The sequence below is a fragment of the Brassica rapa genome, chromosome A10, assembly GCF_000309985.2.
Source record: "Brassica rapa cultivar Chiifu-401-42 chromosome A10, CAAS_Brap_v3.01, whole genome shotgun sequence".
Lineage (NCBI taxonomy): Eukaryota > Viridiplantae > Streptophyta > Magnoliopsida > Brassicales > Brassicaceae > Brassica > Brassica rapa.
The window spans coordinates 1,249,296-1,265,026 of record NC_024804.2 but is presented as its reverse complement, the minus strand read 5'-3'; the positions used below and the strand labels follow the sequence as shown (position 1 = coordinate 1,265,026).

At 34.9% G+C, this 15,731-nt stretch overlaps 3 protein-coding genes across 3 annotated transcripts; all 3 read left to right on the top strand.

Moving 5' to 3' along the window:
* Positions 1–2,198: 2,198 nt before the first annotated feature.
* LOC103844306 (fasciclin-like arabinogalactan protein 9) lies at positions 2,199–3,245 on the top strand. The gene has a single exon (XM_009121106.3). It carries the CDS (start codon positions 2,382–2,384, stop codon positions 3,132–3,134), a length of 753 nt encoding a protein of 250 aa, XP_009119354.1. The 5' UTR covers positions 2,199–2,381; the 3' UTR covers positions 3,135–3,245.
* A 1,062-nt stretch (positions 3,246–4,307) lies between these two features.
* LOC103844307 (prohibitin-2, mitochondrial) lies at positions 4,308–6,333 on the top strand. The gene is made up of 6 exons (XM_009121107.3): positions 4,308–4,539; positions 4,838–5,011; positions 5,108–5,224; positions 5,316–5,486; positions 5,573–5,785; positions 5,908–6,333. Exons 2-6 carry the CDS (start codon positions 4,841–4,843, stop codon positions 6,100–6,102), a joined length of 867 nt encoding a protein of 288 aa, XP_009119355.2. The 5' UTR covers positions 4,308–4,539; positions 4,838–4,840; the 3' UTR covers positions 6,103–6,333.
* Positions 6,334–7,772: 1,439 nt separating this feature from the next.
* Positions 7,773–8,482, top strand: LOC103844309 (monothiol glutaredoxin-S13). The gene has a single exon (XM_009121108.2). It carries the CDS (start codon positions 7,865–7,867, stop codon positions 8,330–8,332), a length of 468 nt encoding a protein of 155 aa, XP_009119356.1. The 5' UTR covers positions 7,773–7,864; the 3' UTR covers positions 8,333–8,482.
* Positions 8,483–15,731: the final 7,249 nt, after the last annotated feature.

The following is a 15,731-nucleotide window of genomic DNA, read 5'->3' as shown; positions in this document are numbered from 1 at the left end:
GCGTGCCTTTGACATCATAATTCAGTCCTAATTTATTTATTCTAATTCTGTTAAAAATAGAAGAATCAACGAGGTTCTAAAAGTATTAAATGGTTTCGGCTAAAACAAATTAATAATATGATTTGGTTGGTTACAGTTTTCGTTTAGATACTTATCAAAAAAAAAAGTTTTCGTTTAGATCTTGCTTTTTAGGGAATATTAATTAAATTTCGCAAGGAAATGTGTTTTCTATTTTCTTTCAGTGAGGTCTTAGTTATATTTCTATATGATCTATCGAGGTTTTAGAATATAGTTTTGGTAAGGTTTAGGTTTAATACGGATCGAATTAATGAAAATAGGTACCGCTAATCGGAATGACATTCAACATGCACTATGTTTTTTTGTTTATGCATTAGTTAGGGGATCTTCATCCCAACTCCACTTTTTCCTGTAAAATGGAGTAAAAGTGGATATAGAGTAAGGAATGCTCCAACTCAACTTCATATCTCACTCTATAATGAAATTTACTTCATAAATGGAGTAGTTTATTTTTTGTTTGTTCATTAATCTATAATGGAGTGGGAAATGGAATAGGATTAGAGCAATTTTACTCTATTTTCATTTTTACTCCATTTTAGAGGAAAATATGGAGTTTTACATTGGAAATGCTCTTAAACTTGTTTTTCGAGTAGAATACCTTATAACACTCTGGCAAATTAGCTTTTATAACACACACACACACACACATATTTCTATAAAGTAATGCAATTCCCGTTGTTGAGATTAATTAGTATGTTATGTTAACTTCGAAATTATTACGGTTATTCCAATCAGGTGATTAATCACCATGTAATGTCTTACACTGAAAATAAAATCTGACGCTGCAGATTATGTATTCTCTCTTTTGAAATCATTTATCGTGGATGAAGAAATATGAAATAATTATTACGAGTGAAGATGAGAATTAGGTGAGCTTATGAGTTGTGAATGGAGAGAGTAGACACATTTCAAGTTGCATGGCACATCAAAGTGCATGTTCTTACACATCAGCTTCGATGTCATAACATTTTTATTTTACTCAAGTAAACACGTGAGAGCCACGTGATGATGTGGCGGACGCGACGGACCGAGCGTGACGAGTGTATGGCTGCATGCTTGCTCAGGTGCCACCACTTGGATGCTTCTTTCTAAAACTTGTTCCGTCTTCTTCTCCTTTAGTAGGGGAAACTTGTTCATCCATTTAAAGATGGTAATGTCTGGGCCACATTTATAAATCAGTCCATTATAAGCATTCCACACAGACCAGAGCTAAACCCACATTCGAGGCCCAATATAACTCTGGGTGGAAACTAACTTGTTCCAACTGCGTGCCGTCATCTAAAATAAAAACTGTATTCACTTTATATAATTGCAAGGATGAGGCAATATTAATATATATATGGGTCTTCTTCCAATCTTCCACATGCCACCTTGTGCTTCCCAGCTGTCACTTAGTCAGTTTGTCCACTCATTTTGTTCTTTTTTACAGAAACAGAACACACATATATTCTTTTCTACATATGAACATGTCTACGCATCTATACGCATCCATGTACATTATATGTATGTACACGCATATTTAGACAGTGTTTTATGCTAAATTTTACAAAATAATGTCTTCAAAAAATTAATTACTGCTCCATTCATTTCTTCTAGATTATAATACACGCATATTTAGACAGTGTTTTATGCTAAATTTTACAAAATAATGTCTTCAAGAAATTAATTACTGCTCCATTCATTTCTTCTAGATTATAATTTCACTAGTCAATATTTACTGGTAACAAAAGATTCTTGTAAAACCCTCAGAAGTTTTATACTATTATCTAGTTTCTGAATTAACTTCTAAAGATGATATCATCTAAAATAGAGTTGACGTTTATGAGCACTCTATGCACTCTATTGGTAGAAGATTTTACGTTTATTTTGGATCTTTCATTTTTTTTCAATTTTCCATTCAAATTCTTATTATTATTTACGTCCACCTCAAGTTGTGTTGTGCAACCTTATCTTAATATCTCCTATTAAAAGTTGTATGTAAATTCGAATTATTCACTGGATGCCATTACATGTGATGTGGGCTCTAACCACGGATACACCACTTCATATTGTATTTCTAATATAGTTGTCAAATGTTTTTTGAGAATCATATAAATGGATCTTAACGGCTATATGTACATATACTATTAATAATATGATCTCTATGAAACATTATTTTGTCTTGAACATTTTGTATTGACTTGGCCATCTCATTCCAACAAAGTCACAACTCATCACTCCACACATTATACTTCCATATAAACCATCCCCTTCCCACCTCGCTATACCAATCACTCTTCACAGTTTAACTGAACAAACTAGTAATGGCTATCGCACGTCTAACTCTAGCTCCTCTCCTCCTCATCGCCGCCGTGATTCTCTCAACGGAGACATCAGCTCAGCCGGCAGCACCCGCTCCAGGCCCTGCTGGTCCTATAAACCTCACGGCAATCCTCGAAAAAGGCGGTCAATTCACTACCTTCATCCATCTTTTGAAAATCACTCAAGTTGGGGAACAAGTGAACATTCAAGTCAACAGTTCATCCGAAGGCATGACCGTGTTCGCGCCAACGGACAATGCTTTCCAAAACCTCAAGGCCGGAACTCTAAACAAGTTGAGCGCAGACGAACAAGTCAAACTCATTCTCTACCACGTTAGCCCTAAATTCTACACTTTGGACGATCTCCTCTCCGTAAGTAACCCGGTTAGGACTCAAGCTTCCGGCCGTGACAACGGTGTTTACGGTCTTAACTTCACCGGTGAAGCTAACCAAGTCAATGTCTCAACGGGTTACGTGGAGACACGTGTCAGCAACGCGTTGAGATCACAACGTCCTCTCGCGGTATATGTTGTGGACATGGTTTTGTTGCCTGGTGAGATGTTCGGAGAGCACAAGCTTTCCCCGATTGCTCCTGCCCCGAAATCTCCGACCACTGGGGTTTCCGATGATGACACCAAGTCTAACTCAAGTAAAAAGGCTGCAGCGCCGGCAGATAAGTCAGCATCTGGTGAGAGGAGAGTTGGACTTGGGTTTGGTTTTGGACTTGTTGTCTTATGTTTGAAGTTTCTCTTTTGAATATTGTGATCGTTGCCTTGTATTTGTTTCTGATTATTCCACCCGGTTTGGATTATGAAATTTGTTCATTTATTTCCGTGAAATGAAATGAGAGATTATTAATTTACTACATATAACATTCGTCTATAGTTGTCATTAGTAATGTACTAATGTCTAAATGTCTAAGTCAACTTGAATATACATAAATTCGGTATATCGAAGAAGGAAACTTGGTTCACATGTAATGTTTTTTTTCTGGACGTCCATCTTCTAAGATTAAGTAGTAGGCGGTCTTGAGACTTTCCGAAGAGACGCTCTATCGGCTGAGTTTGATTTATATGGAAAAAAAGACACCATTAAATCTCGCCTCTTTGACGAAAAAATCTGCATACACGTTCTTAGTCATGGGTATGCGGAGAATGCTGAACTCAGAAAAAATAACTTGTAGAAACCGGAATGAGATTAGCTTAGAAGTAAAAGCCGGCTAGTCGATAGGATTAGCAATCATGTCCAACAAATCAGAGTAATCCGTTTTCATATAAATCGCAGTGCAGTGTAGCTTTTGTAAACAAGACATTGCCCATATAAGTCCTTCCATCTCTGTATGGAGAGATTCAGAGATGATAAGTTTTTTCCGGCATCTTTGTAGTCCAAATCTTTCGACTCTCATTTGGTTCGCATGTAATGTCTAAGTTAGATATTTTCTTATTTAAATACAAGTTACTAATCTGAATTTATACCAATAATCTCAACTCTACGTGAAAATCGGAGCAAAGAACGGCGGTCTTGCTATACTGATAAACCACTAAACCACTTGGTAGCTAATAAAATACAATAATTGATTTATCATTACATTATTTTAAAATGGATAAAATATGATTTTGATTCTTTTATTGGTCCCTCAGATCCGAAATAATAGCAGTCACATGCGATTACTAGACATGGACCATATAACTCTTTGTTGGTTAGTATGCTATTATTTTATTTTGACCAGCTTATTGATTAGTATTGAATAAAGACGGGAATATGAGTTCAAAGAGTTGTTCTATTATCAGGCAAGTATTATCTAATTGCCATAACATTTTAATGCAGTGAGACGAGTAACACCGTGAGTGACTGTTTCGTGTACTCCTTAGGCCTAATGAAGCGACATTCTGGGCCTAATGAAGCATACTTTTAGACTTTTAGTGATATATACACATCTGACAAAAAGAAAAGACTTAACTCACATAATGGGCCTATAAAAGCAAATACTTAGTAATGGGCCTGATTAATTCGGCCCAAATATACAAGAAAGTTTCTGATATATCGGGAGTTCAATTGTCGTCACTCCTCGATTCTAAAACCCTAAGCTTGTTCGCCGACTATCTCCGATCGTGATCCTTCCTAAACCCTAGCCTCACCGGTGATTAAGAGCTGAGCTAAGGTACCTTTATCTCTCTCGATCCTCCGTTCGTATCTCCAATTTTTCACTCTGTTTATTGGTATGTTCCGTTTGTATGCCGATAAAGTCTACGATGTGCCTGATTTAGAGTTAAAATGTTTGTGATGTAAACTCGTAGATTTGCTCTCGTTGCATCAACGATCTATAGTTACTGATTCTAAATGGTCAAAAGGCTCGATCGATTTTGGCTTTTCTATTGATGTGTTAAGTCTTTCGGATCTTTGGATTATCTACTGAAACTAATCGATTCTATAATGTCGATTGCTTTTGGTTTTGGTAGATCATGAGTTTCAACAAAGTGCCGAACATCCCTGGATCTCCTGCTCTCTCCGCGCTTCTCAAGGTCAGCGTTATCGGTGGGCTCGGTGTCTACGCCATCACTAACAGCCTCTACAATGTCGAGGGTGGGCATCGTGCCGTCATGTTCAACCGATTAACCGGTATCAAGGAAAAGGTTTTGTATTATTATTCCTCCAACTTACAATAGTCTATGAATACTTATTTTGATAAATGTGAGTTTCACTCTCAGATTTGTTTTTTTTTTTATAAGGTGTACCCGGAAGGTACGCATTTTATGTTGCCATGGTTTGAGAGGCCAATCATCTATGACGTCCGTGCACGACCCTATCTTGTTGAGAGCAGCACTGGTAGTCATGATCTTCAGACGGTGTGCTGTTTATCTTTATTTTTTTTTTGTGTATTTGTTATATTATTTGAGCTGGAACAGAAAATAAACTTATTGTTTGTTGTTTGCACAGATCAAAATTGGACTTAGGGTTCTCACACGTCCCATGGGTGACCGTTTGCCTCATATTTACCGAACCCTAGGCGAGAATTACAGTGAAAGGGTTCTCCCTTCCATCATCCATGAAACACTGAAGGCTGTGGTGGCTCAGTACAATGCAAGCCAGCTCATCACTCAGAGAGAAGTATGTAACTCGACATTCTTCTTAGTACAATTTTGTTCTACTCTTTTGTTCATTATGGTTGACTTTATTTTTTGACTCGCCTCTAGGCTGTGAGCAGAGAGATACGCAAGATTCTGACGGAGAGAGCTTCGAACTTCGACATTGCTCTTGATGATGTCTCCATCACGACTCTCACTTTTGGCAAAGAGTTCACAGCTGCAATCGAGGCAAAGCAAGTCGCTGCTCAGGAAGCTGAACGTGCCAAGTTCATTGTGGAGAAAGCTGAGCAAGACAAGAGAAGTGCTGTTATCCGTGCGGAGGTAAATGATAACTGGGAACTGTAATTGAAAGCTTTTAACAGAGATTATAGGTCCTTGGGGTGACTCTGCTAAAAGCATTTGGTGTGTGTGTGTGTGTGTGTGTGTGTTGATTCATTGTGCAGGGAGAAGCTAAAAGTGCTCAACTTATAGGACAAGCAATTGCAAACAATGAGGCATTCATAACTCTGAGAAAGATCGAAGCTGCGAGAGAGATTGCTCAGACCATTGCAAAATCAGCTAACAAGGTCTACCTAAGCTCCAATGATCTGTTGCTTAACCTTCAAGCGATGAACTTGGAGCCTAGCTCTAAGAAGTGAAAACAAGGAACTATATAGTAAGTTCCATCCGTTTCTCTCAAAATGACTATTTTGTCCTTTATCGTGATCGATCCTGGAACTGCTTACTTTAAGTCGAGACATTGAAACTTGGATTAGCTTTGGTCGTCATGTTCTTGTTTATATTTTCTTGCGCTTTCCGGGAAAATTGTTTGGCTGGATTTAAAAAATAATAATAACAAACATATTCGTATGGCTAGACACGTTTTTATTTATAATCCTAATATTACTTGCGATATTTAAAATCTTATAACTTTGCTATTCAAAATTTCTGTTCTCAACCAGTTGCCAGCGTTATCTACCTGTAGAGAAATTTATATCGTCGAAAAAATAATCTTAGCGCATACGTATTATAAGATTCGTATGAGCATAGCAATATGGGTCCCTTTGTATTTGGTGACACCATGCCGGCGCCACCATGATACAGACGTCTTTTTTTTCTTCTTTTTACCGGTGTGGAGTTTTATGGGGGTGACGATACCCCGGCAAAGTCAGATGACGTCAAATTGAAAACAATTTATTTAAAAAATTTGACCAAGTAAAATCTCTTATTTGATGTCTTCGTATATAATAACCGACGGCTGCTTCTTCTTAATGATGTCATGTATTATCCAATTAACTTCCTGAGAAAACAAATTAGATGGACCGTATTGTATAGTTTGAGTAAAAGTGATTCAAAATTACACGCGTTGTAGTATAAACTAAAGAGACACGGCTAGTTGTTTTGTAAAGTTAAAGGAAATGTCGTGTGGTTTTATCACGGTGAGGGTCCATCTTCTGTCATTTTCTCTCGTTCTTCTCAGCTGTTTCCTTTTGACGAAAGGGGTGGGGGTTGTTTAGATTTTTCCACAAATTACCACGTCATCAACAAGGCTTTGTGGAGTTCGTGACGTTCGTGCAATGTTTTTTTCCAATCAATCAACAGATTGTATGTAAGGTTAACTAATCCTATCAAAGGCTTCAAAATTAAGTTTAGTTGTTGAGGTATTTCGATGAAATGGTATCTATATTATGTGCCTATACAATACTGTCACCATGTATTTATATTTTTGATGGAGAAAAACATTTTTTTAATTATTCTACGTAGGTTTAATCATTTCTTTCAAGTTTCAACTAAAATATAATATACCGAATTGTTATCTTATTTCTTAATGTTAAAGAAAATAAGTCATCATCATGACGTAATAGAGATGATCTTAAAATCTAATGGTCCATACAATGATTTGCATTTATCCATTGGCGTAACCATACGAAGACAATTGTAATTGTGACATAAGTCGAAAACAACTAAAGAAATCGGTTGACATCAGCCTTGTCGTCAGCCATTTACTATGTCGGCGTCATCAATTATTTTTTGAAATAAACTATATCGTGCAAGTCATTGATTTTCTAAATTACAATAGGATAGAAATGGCATTACGTTATAAGATAATAATAATTATACTCCAAAATATTGAGTTGTCGCATTTGATTTCCGACAATGAGATCAAAACTTATCTTTCATTCCTAAGTTAATTAACACTAAATGTCTTAAAAACTTTTTTAGATAATTTACACTCAACATTAATAAGTAATCACAAGTACAGCAATGGATATGTAATTTAGATACGGTGACGTTGCTTCGGATATTCTAGAGTTCTCTATATAAATTCTTTAATCTAATCTCTTACCAATCCATCACAACTAAACAAGACTCTCTCTCTCTCTCCCTCTCTCTTGTCTCTCTTCTCTCTCTAAATCAATTATGCAAAAAGCAATAAGAGCATACGAGTCATCGTGGACGAAGACCACACCGGCCAATAGCATTTTCCGTCCAAAGAATGAAGATAAACCATCATCATCATTATCATGGCTAACATCATCACCATCACCACAAAAGCCATCATCTTCAAGCACTAAGAAATCAAGCTATAACGTTTTGGTGATGGAGAATGCTGTGGTGGTGTTTGCGAGGAAGGGTTGTTGTATGGGACATGTGGTGAAAAGGTTGTTACTGACACACGGCGTGAACCCATTAGTAGTTGAGATTGACGAAGAAGACAATAACGATATGATCATAAGTGATTTGGGTAAAACTGTTATTAATAAAGAGAACTTACCAGTCATGTTCATAGGAGGAAAGTTGTTTGGAGGATTGGAGAATCTGATGGCTGCTCATATTAATGGTGATTTAGTGCCTACTCTCAGACAAGCTGGGGCTTTATGGCTTTGATTCAATATGATTTTCCTCTTAATCTTTTTCCGTGTTGCATTATTTGTGAATATATTTTTGGCAATGTTTTAAACTATGTGAATTTTTAATCAATTGTTATGTAACACATAAAAGTTTATCAAAGAACAATAAAAAACATTTTTCTTGTAATTAAAAGCTCTTGAAATCTGTTTTTCTGCATAATAATTAACAAGTCAAATGGTATCCAACCAGCTGCCAAATTTGAAAGGTCAGAACTCATCATAAACCTTGGCTTTTCCAAGTCAGATCTGCTTTGTTTCACCAAGACTCATACTGTTTCTCCGAGCAACTGATCACCACACCAAAATCAATCTTGTGAGGATTATATCGTTTCGTTGAATCTCTTAGTCGGTGAGCTTTTTAAGCTGATAACAATGATTTTATTAAGTTCAGCTTTGACCTTAATTTAAACTTTGCCATTTAAATTTTGTTGAACAGCCTCGTTGTGACAGCAATATTGACAAACATAATACGACACTTAAGATTAGACCTTCACAGCCCATTATTGATATTTTAATGGATTAATAAAATGGGACCCTAATAATGGCCTAAAAATTAAGAGCCCAATATATGCTAAGAATTTATATCCCGTTCAATCCTACTGCCTTTTGTTTAAAATCAAAATGAAGTAATGTTCGTTCATATGAACAACTCAAAAGAAATTGTGGACATACAAGTCTTGAATATCTACAAAAGTTTTTCAACGTAGAAAGTTTTTTTCACATACATTTTTTTTTTAAACCAACTTTCACATACATTATTGTTCAATGATGAACAATTACTACACACTTAATTATGTATGAAGTTCGAACTCCATATGCAAATTAAATAATACAAAACTAAGGTTTTTGTTTTCTCCGGAAGCGTAAGGAAACGGAAAAAGAAAATCATTTTCTAATATATTTCTTGAGTGATATGTGCAGATTCTGTCAATCATAAATTTAGTACATACGCATATACGTTTGCGTAGTGCTAAATTTTTTTTGTAACAAAAAATAATGGTATTAAGAAATCATACAAGTGCGTAACGTATTTGATTTAAACTAATACTAGATACTGACCCGCCATTTCAAATGGCGGGTATTTTACCTATTAAAATGTCATTTTTCAATTTTAATATTATTTCTAATTAGATGAGGATGTGTTTTTTTTTTTTCCCAACTGAAATTATATTGATCCAAAGATGAAATACATAGGCTGACGGAAAATGATGATATCCCCAGAATCTAAAACCCAAAGACGGGACACTAAAACCCACAGATGGGACACTAAAACCCAAACACGGGTGCACAAAAACAAAGGATAAGTCAAACCAAAAACCTAAAGTTCAAAGAAGTTCACGACTTTAAAGAAGACATGTAGCCTAAAGACCCATAACCACCGGAGGCTTACATAGGGACAGCCAGACGAACCGAGGATGAGCGCCTGGCAAGCTTGACAACCAAATCGAAGAACAGAAAAGATCAGGCTGCGACAAGTAACAGCAGAACTAAGAGAGGCCAATCTACTGCCTCAATTACAAACCTTTTCACCGATAAGAAGCCAAAGACAACCCAGGATCCACGAGACGACTCACCGTTGTTGCATACGGATCAAGAAACCAACAGACTTCAAACAAAACCAGAACCAATTGGAGAAGCCACCACAGATTAAAGACCATCTGAAGAAACCAAGCGAGATGAGGAACACCAATACGGAAATTAAGCTCTGAAACGAGCCCGCTTAAGAGAACAGATCGCGATAGCGACGCACCGAAGACGTTCTGAACAACAGACGAACAGCAACCAAACTAGAGTTGAAGAAAGAACTGGAGCGACGTCAGCGAAAGCACCTGTCCTGCTCCCAGCAGCGACACTGCACCGTCAACAGATCCTCGATCTGACATATGGCGCCAGACTCACCACAGAACCCAACTCTCCGGACGAAAACTGAACCTGAACCACCATCAAAACGAGATACACCCCACAAGCAAGGAAACCAGATCGGAGGAAACAAAGATGAGGCGCAACAAATTTAACAAGCCAAACCCTAGCTACCATAAGTAGCCTACCATAACCATCGAATCCTCACTAAAACCACAACCAATTGTCGATAAACCGCAAGGGAGAAAGGAGAAGACTTATCCAAAACGTGAAGCTAGGTCGCGTTGTGGTGATAGGGAGTCACAGTAACCTCCAGATCTGCACATCACGACCCATGACAGAAACAAAAGACAAGACCAAAGCTAGAAGACGACTAGGCGAATCCATCCCCGGTGGCGGTGAGAAATACGGCCCACCGAGGAGGGAGATCGGGAGAAGACGACCTGCTCCGCTCTTTATGTCGCAGAGGAGATGCGCCGCTCAGAGGCCTATTTGATGAGGATGTGTTTCAATAGTCTATTTTCTAATATGGTTTTATTTTTATAAATTGTAATTCTAATTAGTGAAAGTATGTGTTTGAATAGTTTATTATCAAATATGGTTTTATTTTTATAAATTGTATTGTAATTTATTTGTTATTAGTAAAATTGTGTTTACACATATTGGACTTCTAATCCGTTGTTTTTTTAATTTTTAAATATATCACATATATTAATTTGTTTAGTTCTTAAATGTATAATCTCAACTTTAAAAATAAAACAGGCTTTTTATAATTTTAAGTATAGATATTTTACACAAATTGGCATAATGGATTAATATATTTGTTTATCTCTTAAATGTATAATCCCTGTATAAAAAATAAAACAATATTTTTAATGATTTTCACTAAATATATTTTAAACAGAATGGGCCTAATGGGTTAACAATGGTTCAATTTGGGCCTATCGAATGGGCTTTAAATTTATGTAAATCATTAAAGGTATTTTAAAAAAAACAATGGTATGTTTTGTAATTTTTTAAAAAAGTCAGGAGCATAATCATAAAAAGGATTTTGCTTTAATAGTATAGATTTGATGAGACCTACCTTCAATCACGAAGCCAATAACATTTGTGACACTTACTATAATATAGTATTACGAAAGACCGCTTTTGAGTAATTATCATCAACTTTTTAATATGCTTTTTACAATCTCGAATGCATCTACGAACAATTATGGACGAAGGTGGGCCAAGTTTGACCGTTTAGTAGCAATGTAAGATATTCTTTCTAGTGTTTTTCCAGTCTTTATCCATATATGTGTAACATGAAAATGTCCTCATCACTCAATAATTGTTGTAGATCACTCAAACAAAATCACGGCGAAGACTATCTTCTTATTTATATGACTTGTTTAGCTAAATATATGGAAACTATGTAATAACACGCTCCTTGCGCATGATGTGATTATTAGTTTCATTATTTAATAAAAAAATATTAAATCTGTCTAATATGGATATTGGTTCGGTTTTAAGTTTTTTTTTTTAGTTTTTAATCTTTTAAAACATAAGTATAATTTTAAATTAATATTCATTTTAGTTTATTCGGTTAAAATATTTGATTTTTTGGTTTTTCCGGTTATTTTCAAGTTATGAATTTTAGATAGTCGTCATGTCGAACCAATAATTTCATAGTATAATTTATAAACAGATAATAATTTAAGAAAAAGAAAAGAAAATTATTAAGACAAATCATTTCACTACAATTTGGTCGATAGTGAAAGAAGCATTAAGAAAAAATATTTCAATTTTAAAAAAAAATTAGATACTTCAATTGTGGTGAATGCTGGTTACAAGAGACAATTGGCTGAATATACCTAAACCACCAAGAAATTAAAAAACTACCCTAAAGCAAGAAAAACTCATGTCCACTATAGATATTTTTGTTTCCCTTTCCCGTTTTACCCTTGCCCTATTTTTTTTATATGTTTCTCTTTCTTACCCTAAATTTTGATTATATATGCTACAATAATTGTTAACTGCTAGGATAATATTAGTTGAATCGATAATGATTAAGTTAACACGTTAACATAATTTGTAACTTTTAACAGAATATATACATATTAGTTAATGATTGCTACTTTAACCATTTTACCAAACAATGTAAAAATCGATAACATATTTTGTAACAGTTAACCAAATATGTATCAACTAATCATAATATGTTATATATAACATGAACACGAAGTTTTAACGTAACTGTTATGTGACTTGTTTTAACCTACTAACTTATTTCATAGCATCTAACAAACTATTTAACAGCCAAGATAAACTATTTAACAGCCAACACCTCAGCTCTGTAATAGATGATTGCTACTTTAACAATTTTACCAAACAATGTAAAAAGCGATAACATATTTTGTAACAGTTAACCAAACATGTATCAACTAACCATAATATGTTATATATAACATGAATACAAAGTTTCAACGTAAACTGTTATGTGACTTGTTTTAACCTACTAACTTATTTCATAGCATCTAACAAACTATTTAACAGCCAAGACAAGCTATTTTTTTAAATAACAAACCGTTTTAAAAGGCTGTTAACATGTTTTATAACAGCTAAGTAAACATTTATCAGCTAATGATAATATATTTTGTGAAAAAATCAGCATCCACCGGTTTATTAACAATTAACCAAACATGCATATGCTCACAATATTTGATTTGTAGCATGTAATCAAACAATTATCCGTTAACTTAATAAATATCGACTACAAGCACAAATAACTTAAATGTTAGATTCAAGTTTCATCAATGTCAGGAAATCTCTATATTTCTTGATTATACAAACCATCAATACAACCATGTGATTTTACCAGCGAATGAATCGAAGAGATCTCACATGTATATTAAACAAAATTTCTTACTTCATATCACGGTTAAATTGAGTAAAAGGATAGATATGACAGATAGAAAAACTCATGTGAGGATAGTACTCATTAGATTCATACTCTGTATTAATTAAAATATACGTACATGTTGCTGATTCACATCGATCGTTGGAAATAGAAAAGATATGGAAAAAAACATTTGTAGATTAATAGAAAAAAAATTGTGTTTGGTGATTTTAAGAAAATACAAGAGAGAGAGAGAGATAGAGAGAGAGAGAGAGAGAGAGAGAGAGAGAGAGAGAGAGAGAGAGAGAGAGAGAGAGAGAGAGAGAGAGAGAGAGAGAGAGAGAGAGAGAGAGAGAGAGAGAGAGAGAGATTGATTGTTCTGGACAGAAGATTATAAGAAGACACAAGATAGAGAATGATTCAGATAGTTGGGGCATGGGTAATTATGTATTATAAAAATATCAACAGTGTCAAAATTAATCCTAGAGTATTTTGCAAATAATGGTGTTTTTGGTGTACATGGAGCTTAATTTCTCTAGTTACAAAGTGCTCACATCAAGGTGCACATGTATGTGTATGTAAAAAGTATATAACAATAGTTGACAAATATATAAAGATATTATTAATTAATATTAAATGATATTTTTATTCAAAATAATACATAAAAGATAAAAATAAAATTAATATAAAATAAAAAAGGCCTTGACATTAGTCCTTTTTTTCATATAATGAAAATAAAATTGTATCCGTAAATATGGATGGACACAGATCGAATATCTGGGTATTTGGAAGCAGTCGTGTCAATTCGATCTTTAGGCACCTAGATATTCGGCGACTGCGACTCGGATATCCGAAATGTTTTAGAATTTTAAAGAATATCCGATTTGATCCGTAGATAAAATAAAATTTTAAAAATAATTGAAAAATTTAAGAATAACATTTTATTACAAAAATAAAACATTATTTAACTTTTAAAATTCTAGTACATAATATAATAAATTTAATTCAAAAATATTGTAAAACTGATATAAAGTATAATATATATAACATGTATATATATAATTCTTTACATATATGTATATATATATATATATATATATGCATATAACAGATCAAATTAGATATATGTTCCTAAAAATATTGGTATTTCTGATTTGTTTTTTTTTGGATATTGTATTTTAGTATTTGATTTATTTCGTAGAGTTACGGATATCCATATTTTTTGGTTCAAATCAAAATGAATAACGAATCGAATCAAAATTTATGAATATTTTTCTCAACTTTATCCGTAAAAAATAAAAATAATATATATAGTTTGGCTTTCGATTCGTTATCTATTTTTATTCGAACCAAACAATCCAAAGTTTTATTGAAACCATGTATGTGAGTTTTATATTAAAAAAAAAACACAAAGTACATAGTGTGAACACATTTATGAATATAGTGTGAACGCGTTATCAAACTTATTATCAAATCTTTGTGAGGCTGCCACATGTCTATTATAGTGTGAATGCATTTATTACAATGCTTTTCCTTTAGTATATAAGAGATCTACAAAAAAAAAATATGAACCTGTTATAAAGAATTGTTTATACTTTAGTAAGGTATATTTGTCGATGAAGCATATTAATTTTTAAGTCACAGGAACTTTTATTAAAAGTTCTGATATCATGGTTCATGAGAATCATACATTTGATCAGTGTCAACTGAACTATATATAACGTTTGAAAAAATTAATACCTCATCAACTTCTGGGTCTCGGCTTTTATGCTACCAAAGGGATGCATCGCGGCTATAGAATCTCTATGTACTCGATTCTTATGGTCTGGCAACATCGACAAGAAGGTCATTGCAAAGATAGCTTGGACCACTGTGTGTCTACCAAAGAAAGAAGGAGGGTTGGGATTAAGAAGCATCTATGTTTGGAATCAAGTCCTTGGTCTGAGGTTCATCTGGTTATTGCTCTCTAACGCCCCCTCTCTTTGGACGGACTGGCACAAGAGTATTCACCTTACTGGTAACTCGTTCTGGACTATTGAACCATCATCAACGGATTCTTGGGCTTGGAAACGAATACTGAAGCTTAGACCCCTGGCGCTTCAGTTCTGCAATTCGGTGGTGGGAAATGGGGTTAGCACAAGGTTCTGGTTTGATGTGTGGACTCCCTTTGGCCAGCTAATTAATCACCTAGGCGCTGGTGGTCCTAGAGCGCTTCGACTGAGAAAGGAAGCTATGGTCGCTGATGCTATCAATGGCTCAAACTGGTCACTTCCCCATCCAAGATCCGATCAGGAAGTGGAACTTCACTCTTACTTAACTACTTTATCTCTTCCTTTACCTAATGATATTGATGATTGTTTTGAATGGAAAGCTGCTGATTCTCCGTTGAATGTGTTCAACTCTCAGGCCACCTGGGAGGTTTTACGACCGAGACAGCCGATTCAACCCTGGCATGACATTGTGTGGTTCAAAGGAGCTGTCCCGAAGCACGCTTTCACGATGTGGGTGGCTAACTACGACAGATTACCAACAAGAGCCAGACTGGTCTCATGGGGTGGTCTTTCTATTCTCATACTGTGCCCTCTCTGTAACGCAATGCCTGAAACCAGGGACCATCTGCTCCTCTCATGCCAGTATA

Excerpts from the sequence above, each read along its gene's own strand:
- LOC103844307 (XM_009121107.3), top strand. The coding sequence starts at position 4,841 with ATGAGTTTCAACAAAGTGCCGAACATCCCTGGATCTCCTGCTCTCTCC. Across the intron at positions 5,487-5,572 it reads AGCTCATCACTCAGAGAGAA|GCTGTGAGCAGAGAGATACG; the intron begins GTATGTAACTCG and ends ACTCGCCTCTAG. Across the intron at positions 5,786-5,907 it reads GTGCTGTTATCCGTGCGGAG|GGAGAAGCTAAAAGTGCTCA; the intron begins GTAAATGATAAC and ends TTCATTGTGCAG.
- LOC103844309 (XM_009121108.2), top strand. The coding sequence starts at position 7,865 with ATGCAAAAAGCAATAAGAGCATACGAGTCATCGTGGACGAAGACCACA.
- LOC103844306 (XM_009121106.3), top strand. The coding sequence starts at position 2,382 with ATGGCTATCGCACGTCTAACTCTAGCTCCTCTCCTCCTCATCGCCGCC.